Source organism: Oncorhynchus nerka, linkage group LG4 (assembly GCF_034236695.1).
Source record: "Oncorhynchus nerka isolate Pitt River linkage group LG4, Oner_Uvic_2.0, whole genome shotgun sequence".
In the NCBI taxonomy this organism is placed as follows: Eukaryota; Metazoa; Chordata; class Actinopteri; order Salmoniformes; family Salmonidae; genus Oncorhynchus; species Oncorhynchus nerka.
This window is the reverse complement of record NC_088399.1, coordinates 61,119,060-61,128,927: the sequence shown is the minus strand read 5'-3', so window position 1 is coordinate 61,128,927 and position 9,868 is coordinate 61,119,060. Positions and strand designations below refer to the sequence as shown.

Sequence of the window (9,868 nt, the reverse complement as noted above, 5' to 3'; positions counted from 1 at the left end):
TCACTCCGTCACGTTCACGCTAGCAACTAACAACATCCGGGTTGGAAGTTAAAATGGGAACCAGGTTATGGAGCTTGAAAACTTCCAAATAAAAATATTTGACGCAATATAAATGCGAATAAAAAATGTATAACACAATTAGGATAAAATTGCCACTAATATAGTTATTCAAAAGTATTAAAATGACAACACATGACAACCCAAAAAGTCAGTATGTGAACATTTGGTATATTATTTAATGGAAAGTTAAACCAGTAGGCTACTGGAAATAGCATGACATTTTGATTTCACAGATTTCTTTCTGTTATGAAGATTCACATTGATTTGTTTTTACCTAACACTTACAAAATGTTCTTGCATGAATTTACATTGACCAACAAAACATTCTTACATGAATGTACATTTCCTCAAATTAAACATTTTTGGTAACCACATTTTTTTTTGTGCAGCAATGTCCTTAAGGGCAAAGTGCCGGGAGGTCAAGTAGGTAGCGGTAAAATATAAATTGTTCAAGTTCTGTAAGTACCTCTGTCGTTCAATAAAAAAATATTCAAAGCACAAATGGTTTGGGGCAGTAATTGTTAAATAGCCAACTGACCAGACAATGGCTAATCATAGGCAATGAATCCTGGGAAGAGCACAGGTATTTTTTTATAAAATGTGGCAGATAAAAGTATAAGAGCACTTAAAAGTGATCAATTAAAGAATAATCTAGTTTATTAGAAGTTGCCTGTGTATTTCCTTATACCACTAGGGGTAGCCCATTATTAAATGTAAAGCTCTTTGATTTAAGTAAAAAAAAAAAGGTATAATGACTCATCCTGTATATATATATATACACTGAAGAAAAAAACATTACAGTTCATATATGGAAATCAGTCAATTTAAATAAATTAATTAGGCCCTAATCTATGGATTTCACATGACTGGGCAGGGGCACAGCCATCGGTGGGCCTGGGAGGGCATAAGCCCACAAACTTGGGAGCCAGGCCCAGCCAATCAGAATTATTTTTTCCACACAAAATAATTTTATTATTGTCAGAAATACTCATCAGTTTCATCAGCTGTTCGGGTGGCTGGTCTCAGACGATCCAGCAGGGGAAGAAGCCAGATGTCGCGGTCCAGGGCTGGCATGGTTACATGTGGTCTGCAGTTGTGAGGCTGTTCTCTAAAACAACGTTGGAGACGGCTTATGGTAGAGAAATGAACATTCAATTCTCTGGCAACAGCTCTGGTGGACATTCCTGTAGTCAGCATGCCAATTGCACACTGCCTCAAAACTTGAGACATCTGTGGCATTTGTGTGACAAAACTTCACATTTTAGAGTGGCATTTTGTCCCCAGCACAAGGTGCACCTGTGTAATGATCATGCTGTTTAATCAGATTCATGATATTCCACACCTGTCAGGTGGATAGATTATTTTGGCAAATTTTGTGCAGAAAATCTGAGAAATATTTCAACTCATGAAACATAGGAGCAACACTTTACTTGTTGCATTTATATTTTTTTGTTCAGTATAAATACGAAACGTGGTCAGAAACAGATTGTTGTAAACAATACTAAAGAAAGGCATTTGGAATATAAAGAAGCCATTTTAAAAAGTCCCTAATTATATCATGAATAATGTATTATATATAGGGTCCCATTCCCAACACAGTGTACTAAGAGACTATTAAAATGCACTGGTCCATCCTTTTTAAAACCACCTGATGGGAAGTTAAGTTAACCTGAGGTCAGCTTATTTCTTACAGGCCCTATTCCCTTTAGGTCATGTCTGTCTGTCTGTCTGTCATGTAGGGATTAACCCATCTCTCTCTGTTTCTGCCTGCTCCTCCTCTGCCAGGGCCCATTTCTGGACCTTCCCGCTGCCAAACAAGGTGAAGACAAGCGCTCCTCCGGCGCTGATCCCGGCTGATAGACAGAACACATTCCTCCATCCCGCCAAGGAGTGCTGTTTGAGGAGGGAGGGGAGACATGAGTCACAGTCGTATGTATAACAGTCTTCAAGGGTGCAGTAACTTTTAGAAATGAGCCATTGCATTGTCCTCGTGTCAAGCAGCCCAATTCTGATCTGTCTTCCACTAATTGTTCTTTTGACCAATCACATCAGATCGTTTTCAGAGCTGATTGGTCAAAAGACCAATGAGTGAAAAAAATATCAGAATTGGACTGCCTGTGTAGACGCAGCCTCGGTCGAATACTTTTTACAGAAACAAGTATTTAAGTAGCTATATTAAATATATAGAATTATTTTGAAAAGCAGTTTCAGAATGAATCAATTTGATGATGAGGGAAAAGCTAAAGCGTACATCTTTGGTGAGATAACCTGTGATGATGGGCGCGACAACACCTGGGATAGTCGCGAAAGTGTTGGTGATTCCTAAAAGCACCCCCGCATACCTGAATATGAGAGGAAGAGTGAGACAAAGAGGTTCAAATACATCCAAAAGCAGTGAAAAGGCACTGAGTAAGTGACTGAGAGTGTGATAGAATGAGTGCAAGAGAGTTCAGTGAAGGTCCAAAACATGCCAGAAAAGACTGGTGAGTAAAGGAGAGAAGTGAAGAGAAACAAGTGAAGTGACGACATGTCAAATAGAGAAACACCCACCGTGGAGCAATGTCTATCTGGTTGATGAAGACCCCGGCTGCACTGGTGCCCCCAACAGTGGTAGAGAGGGTGAGGAAGGTCACAGCCAACACCCCACTGCAGCCGGAGAAGCCCACAGCAACCAGGAACGCTGCAGGCAGCAGCAGACCTGAGGGAGGAGGAGTCAACAATATACATCAATACACATGTTGAATGTTCAAACACTGCACTTACTTTCTATTGATAAGAGACATATAAGTGTGGCCATTCATTCATTCAATTAACAACAACAACAACACACACAATATATATATATTGAATGAATGAATGGCCACACTTATATGTCTCTTATCAATATATATATATTTTGGATGTATTTTTACGTTTTAACAGCCAATCAATCAACATCTGGTAAAGCCCATTCCATAAGTAACCAAGACCAATTCCTTTAAAAATAAAAGTCCCCTCCTTGCCTGTGATAGTGAAGATCTTGCGGACAGCTGTTACACTCAACAGCTCCTTCTCCAGGAGGCTGTCTGCTACTACACCTGATATCACTGAGAAGGCCCAGCCACCCAGATAGGGCAGAGCTGAGAGAAAGGCATTCTACATAGAGAAACAGAAAGAAATAGACCATATTAACCAACGACAAAAATAATTGCAACTACATTGTAGGAATAAAATATCCCGATAAGATGGCGTCACTTTCACCAATGTTTTATTCAAACATTGCTACAGCAGCACAGGCCTTGGTAACAACACAACATGATTCAAGTCCAGAGACTCCTGTACTATCCCTGTACAGTGTGATATACTGATACGACACTAAATCTTAGTCAGTCATTCTCTAGTCCTACCACCTAAAGTATGTATACACTTGTCTAAGAAATATGACACAACTCTATCTATGGAGCCTGGATGTCGATTATGGCAGCCAACCGCACCTCTCTGATTCAGAGGGGTTGGTTTATATGCGGAAGACACATTTCAGTTGAAGGCATTCAGTTGTACAACTGACTAGCTATCCCCCTTTCCCTTATATCAAAATCAAATCAAATTGTATTGGTCACATACACATATTTAGGAGATGTTATTGCGGGTATAGCGATATGCTTGTGTTTCTAGATCCATCAGTGCAGTAGTATCTAACAATTCACAACAATACACACAATTCACACAAACCTAAAAGTAAAAGAATGGAATTAAGAAATATATAAATATTAGGATGAACCATTACGGTGTGGCATAGACTAAAATACAGTAGAATAGAATACAGTATATACATATGAGATGAGTAAAGCAAAATATGTAAACATTATTACAGTGACTAGTGTTCCATTATTAAAATGGCCAGTGATTTCAAGTCTCTGTATATAGGGCAGTAGCCTCTAACATGCAGGGTTACGTAACCGGGTGGAAGCCACCAAGTGATGGCTGTTTAACAGTCTGATGGCCTTGAGATAGAAACTGTTTTTCAGTCTCTCGGTCCCAGATTTGATGCACCTGTACTGACCTCGCCTTCTGGATGATAGCGGTGTGAACAGGCAGTGGCTCGGATGGTTGTTGTCCTTGATGATCTTTTTGGCCTTCCTGTGACATCGGGTGCTGAAGGTGTCCTGGAGGGCAGGTAGTTTGCCACCCAGTAGAGCTATTACCATATTCTTATAGTTATCTAGTCTTGACCGCACTCTGGAATTGAGCATCTCACTCTGTCTCTCCCCTCTTCTGGCATCATCCATAGAAATCATATGTCCATATCTATGATGTATGACTTAATGTACAATTTCTTTGGGTCTCACCTGTCGGAGGTCAAAGTGAAGCACCGTGTCCATGTAGGTGGGTAGTGAGGTGAGCAGGGTGTAGTAACCCCAGTTGGCACACATCTGAGACACTATGATGGCCCACAGGGGAACAGAGAGCACCATGGGTAACAAAGGCACTGACCAGCCATGGGCACCACCCTGGGTTAAGAGGCATAGAGAAAGAGAGAGAGAGAGAGAGAAAGGGGATTTACTGTAAAGTGATTGACAAATGTTTGATAAAGTGGCATAAAGGATACCACAGATATATTGTTGTTACATCTTTTCCTATGGAGTTGATGATGTAATGTTTTTCTCTTGTGCTGATTCGTGGATGAGTGCCAGGCTGGTCAGACACCAGAATGAACCAGAAAACTGCCCAAATACAACCAGCACCCCCTAGTGACGAGAGAAAGAGGGAGAGAGAGGGAGGGAATGAGAGAAAAGACTGTTATGTTGACATCTTTATAAAGCAAGAGGATGTGTAGGAACAGTCTTTGTACTGAACTAGGTTCCTGTATTTCTAGGGAGTGTTTCCTAGCCACCGTGCCTCTACATCTGCATTGCATGCTCTCTGGGGTTTTAGGCTCAGTTTCTGTATAAGCACCTTTTTTTTCCTTCTCAACTACTGTTGTAAAAAAATAGAAATACTCTATAAATACATTTGATTGATTGAGTGTACAGAGAAGAATTGTGAATGATCCAAAAATAGGAAAGTATAATGTGTGTGAAAACAGGAGAATAAAATAAGAGCTGACAATGCAGATAATGGTGTGTGTAGGGGGAATGTATATGGTTGGGGGGGTGCAACTCAATATTACGAAGGTGTCCTTAATGTTTTGAACACTCAGTGTATATGTTTGGGGAGTGTAATTGCTATCCAACTCTCACCACACATGTAGAAGACAGCGGGCCAGCCCAGACTGTGACATATGAAGCCGGTGAGGGGCAGGGCTACAAAAGCCCCAAAGTTTGCCCCTGACCCCGACAGGGAAATAAGACGAGACCTCTCTAGAGGGGGAGCCCAGCGAGCCCACATGGCCATCATGGCCGGGAATGTCACCCCCTGACGACACACAAACACAGAGCAATACACACTGATATGTCACTTAAATTAACAATATACCTTGGAGTTTTAGAGAAAATAATGACCACATGGCCAAATTGGCTATACTGTAAGTATACCATAAATCGAATGCTAAGCTAATCCAGTTCAATGCTGATAACAGAATGAGATTGACCCCTACTCTGCACACATGAAGCCTCTTACCTCCCCAAATCCCTCCAGTGCCCGTAAGCCAAACAGCCAGTAGGGTCCTAGCTGGGCTGCCAGGGGGGTGAGGAGGGTGAGGGCTGCGGTGCCAAGCACCCCTCCCCCCAAGAAGATACTCCCTCCAAAGTGGCCGGCCAGGTAACCCCCGGGGATCTGAGTCACCAGGTAACCAAAGAAGAATGCCCCCAGCAGCAGGCCCTGAGTTGGAGAATCCCACGAGTACTGAGGTATCTGAGAGAGAGAGAGAGAGAGAGAGAGAGAGAGAGAGAGAGAGAGAGAGAGAGAGAGAGAGAGAGAGAGGTAAATGAGCAATAGTGTTACGTATTAGTTTGTGAGTGTCTTGTATCTACTGTGCATACTTTGCATGTGCAGTATGTCCAGTACGCATGCATCATGTTTGTGTGAAGCATATTGATGTACTGTAATATATGAGCTTTAATATGGATGTACAGTATACTATAGGTCTAGTTGTGGATACTTTGGAAAAGCTGGTACTTACCCCATCTGGTTGGTCTGGGGTTTGGCTGCCATTGTTGTTCCCGTGGGAGGACACTGGGCACTCATGGCCAACTGAGCTGTTGAGAGTTGTTTGGCTATTGGTCCCATTGACCATGGCGACCATGGCAACACTTAGATTGACACGGAGACCGTAGACAACGGAGAATCCGAAGAACATCATGATGGCCAGATTGTAGCGTGCAGAGCAACATTGTGGAGGTACTGGTAGACATGATGACAACAAGTGCACAATCACACCTCACAATCGATCTGAAAACACTTAGACTTTAAAGATGACTATTTAAACAGCGCTGGTAGAACATCTACACTAGCAAACGAGGAGTACTTGACACTTAAATTACCTATTTCACTAGCACTAAGCTAAAGCATAGGGACATATCCAAACTTCCAGGTAGGTCAACTTTTCACTTGAAAATTCCTTCAAAATTCCTTCAGGAAAGACTTCCTTCAACTATCATAAAAAGTTATCATTACATAATAAATCACCCTCTAGCACATCCATGCTGCTGAGTGCTGACTATGCAAAAGAGCAACCCAAAAATAGTAGACACCTGAATCATCAACATCCACCACTTGTTTTTTAAGTAGGGGTGTTGTCTCTCCACTCTCGTCCAGTGGGGTGGAGTTGATGGAGAATCCATTTTGTAAAGCCATGGCAACCACCAGTCAGGTGACAGCCAGAGATGGAATGAAGTGGTTGTGATCTGAGGTCACCTAACCATAGTGTCCTAAGAAAATATGCAGGACAGACAGAGAGCAAGAGTCAGCAGGAAAAATGGCTAGACATTCAGTCTCATGCGCAAGCACGCACACACACACACACACACACACACACACACACACACACACACACACACACACACACACACACACACGGGTTAAGACTACAGACACAGGCTGGATATGAGAATGACCATGACCTGACAGGTCAATGGTCCTTATGGTGTTCAAATAAATCCATGGGTGCTTGTGCAACCATTACAAAACACCTGACTAAGTCAAAGAAATCAAATATACTGTAGACATGCATTATAACAGTAGACTTAGCTCTTTATATTGAGGAATGTTCAGAATTCAGGGTTCTCCAACCCTGTTCCTGGAGAACTACCCACCTGTAGGTTTTCACTCCAACCCCAGTTGTAACTAACCTGATTCAGCTTCTCAACCAGCTAATTATTAGAATCAGGTGCGCTAGATGAGGGTTGGAGCGAAAACCTACAGGATGGTAGCTCTCCAGGAAGAGGGTTGGAGAGCCCTGGTTTAGATAGAGAAAAAGGGTTGACCAATTATCACAAGTAGGACTGTTTGGACCAGAATGTTACTCACTTGCTGTTATTGAGTTTCTAGACCTAGATCATAGGACTGGGGAGCATCATACATTCTTCTTCAGATGATGCTCCAAATAGTTTTAGGCTGGCTGGTGGTGTGGCTTATACATGTTGATCCTGAAGAAAAAAACAAGATGGAAAACAAATACCAGTCTGTGAATTATGGCCTATGTTAAGTCAGTCACAGAATCATGAATTCAATGATTTTTCATAGCTACCTCTTTTAGAGCTGGACCAGTAGTATGCAATAAATCTGATCTCAGAATACAGGTCTGTCCGCTAAATGAAATAAACCAGTAGTCTTGGCCTGTCCTTCACTCTGACTGTGACTTGTGCAGACTGATTAAAAGCAGATGTGAACCTAGTGTATCTGCTGACTAATAAAACATTCACACTCAAAAGGTTAACATTGGAGGAACAGAGAGTGTGTTACGCGAGTCAGCTGATGAGGGGGGTGGAATAGAATGACATAATGTAGTGCCTTTTGACATGGTGTAGTGGCCATTTAAGGTTAATAAAGTATATTTATTAAATGTTTTATTTAACTAGGCAAGTCAGTTAAGAAGAAATTCTTCTTTACACTGATGACCTACCCCGGCCAAACCCTAACCCGGATGATGCTGGGCCAATTGTGCGCCGCCCTATGAGACTCCCAATCACGGCCGGTTGTGATACAGCCTGAAATTGAACGAGGGTCTGTGGTGATGCCTGTAGCACTGAGATGCATTGCCTTAGACTGCTGCCCCACTCAGGAGCCCGAGTTCTTATTCAGTTTAGAGTGATTAACACAATGCTTAGCATATTTATATGTTTTTGCTATTCTGTAATATACATCATTTCCAGTGTTCTATTTGTGACATATTTGTGTCTGAGTTGATAGTCACTAGATTTTTGTACTGAATGTTATGGATTCTTCTCATATCGTTTGATAGTGATTGACGCCAGAGCTACAGATTGCAAAAGGACCGAGGACACTGATTCTAATTGTATTGATTACATTATGCACAGTATGCACTGTGTGATTCTGTAGCAGCAGGCAAAGTCACTGTCTTTTGTTTTGACTTCGCACAAGCCTCTGGGGCTGATGTTAAGAGAACATTTGGCACTGTCTGAATATAAAGGGCCTGTTTCCAAGAGGCCCGTTAGACATTATCTCTGCTTCTGTACTAGAGGTGTCTCCCTGTTGCATCTTGTAATTAAACCAACATTATTTTGATTGATGTGATCAAGGACTGCTCTCCTTTTTGTTCACCTGGAAATTCCCATTACAAACGGACACAGTCAAAATAAACATGGGCATTGGTATGTGATTGTGTGTTATCTGTAAAGTTCACTTCTTCCAAAGTTGGTATAATAACTGTGTGTAGTTTTAGTAACTCTATGCTTCTTCTTTCAATCATAACTTCTCCATTTTCTGACATTAGATTTGGGAAAGGGGATTTTAAATCCAACCCGTTCGACATAACTAATGGGTATCGCACGCCATCACTATCTATAATGACAACAAACAATGCAATGAATTATGCTCACATTACAATAGCCTCATTACGTGACAACTTGTTTTCTTTTACATGACAGACCGACAGGAATATAGGAATTTATTTGACTTCTATGGCTTCTGACTATGCTGTGTTGTCATGTGTTTCTCTCATGCTATGTTGTTGTCTTAGGGCTCTCTTTATGTAGTGTTCTGCTCTCTCTCTTGTTTTGATGTGTGTTTTGCCATATATTTTTATTTAATTTATTTGTATTTATAATCCCAGCTCCCGTCCCCGCAGGAGGCCTTTTGGTAGGCCGTCATTGTAAATAATAATTTGTTCTGAACTAACTTGCCAAAAAAAAAAATTAAAAAAAAGGTTAAATAAAATAAAAATAATAAAACAAGGTTATTACAACACTGGAGGCTTATAAGCAGTCAGTCATGCATGTGAATCGAAACATTCACTTGAAACAGCTGGCCACATTGGTACATAACGAGAATAGATAGCTAGATAGGTCTCATAAGTAGATCCAAAATAGTACAGCTGCTAGTGCATTTTAGTTGAATTTGAGCTATAGAGCAAACCTACCTAGAACGAATGGACTCCTCAACACAAACCTCTGGTTTACGTTGCACCTGTCGTGTTTAATAAATGTGTAAAGAGCTCTCTGTTTTGCCTTATAGCGGTATAGCGTCCTTACTGCTTGTAGCCTTTCCACTTGGCACAGACCAAGTAAAAACAGTGGTAAAAGTGTTGTGTACACTGTTTGCGATTCAGGGAAAGCGGTAGTCACATGATCAATAATATTTTTTATTCGGTGACGTTATTTTTTTATTTACACTGAACTCTACAGCACAAGATAAACTAAACTAATGTACA

General features: G+C 41.2%; 1 protein-coding gene across 3 annotated transcripts; it reads right to left on the bottom strand.

Annotated features, from left to right (window-relative positions):
- Positions 1 to 208: 208 nt before the first annotated feature.
- Positions 209 to 9,770, bottom strand: LOC115128313 (sialin-like). 3 transcript variants are annotated; one of them, XM_065017691.1, is made up of 13 exons: positions 9,578 to 9,770; positions 7,507 to 7,625; positions 6,732 to 6,908; positions 6,161 to 6,381; positions 5,659 to 5,892; positions 5,280 to 5,454; positions 4,669 to 4,787; positions 4,389 to 4,550; positions 4,103 to 4,205; positions 3,063 to 3,195; positions 2,611 to 2,758; positions 2,312 to 2,402; positions 209 to 1,953 (listed from the first exon to the last, which is right to left on the bottom strand). In XM_065017691.1, exons 3-13 carry the CDS (start codon positions 6,832 to 6,834, stop codon positions 1,766 to 1,768), a joined length of 1,677 nt encoding a protein of 558 aa, XP_064873763.1. In that variant the 5' UTR covers positions 6,835 to 6,908; positions 7,507 to 7,625; positions 9,578 to 9,770; the 3' UTR covers positions 209 to 1,765. The 3 variants fall into 3 exon arrangements, with proteins under 3 accessions (XP_064873763.1, XP_064873764.1, XP_064873765.1); XM_065017692.1 differs by lacking the exon at positions 9,578 to 9,770 and adding an exon at positions 7,727 to 7,853; XM_065017693.1 differs by lacking the exon at positions 4,103 to 4,205 and having other exon boundaries at positions 9,578 to 9,768.
- Between the last annotated feature and the right edge of the window lie 98 nt (positions 9,771 to 9,868).

Coding starts and splice junctions, on each gene's coding strand:
- LOC115128313 (XM_065017691.1), bottom strand. CDS start 6,834: ATGGCTTTACAAAATGGATTCTCCATCAACTCCACCCCACTGGACGAG. Junction 6,382..6,731: donor GGTGGATGTTGATGATTCAG/GTGTCTACTATT, acceptor CATGTCTACCAG/TACCTCCACAATGTTGCTCT. Junction 1,954..2,311: donor CAGGTTATCTCACCAAAGAT/GTACGCTTTAGC, acceptor CTCCTCAAACAG/CACTCCTTGGCGGGATGGAG.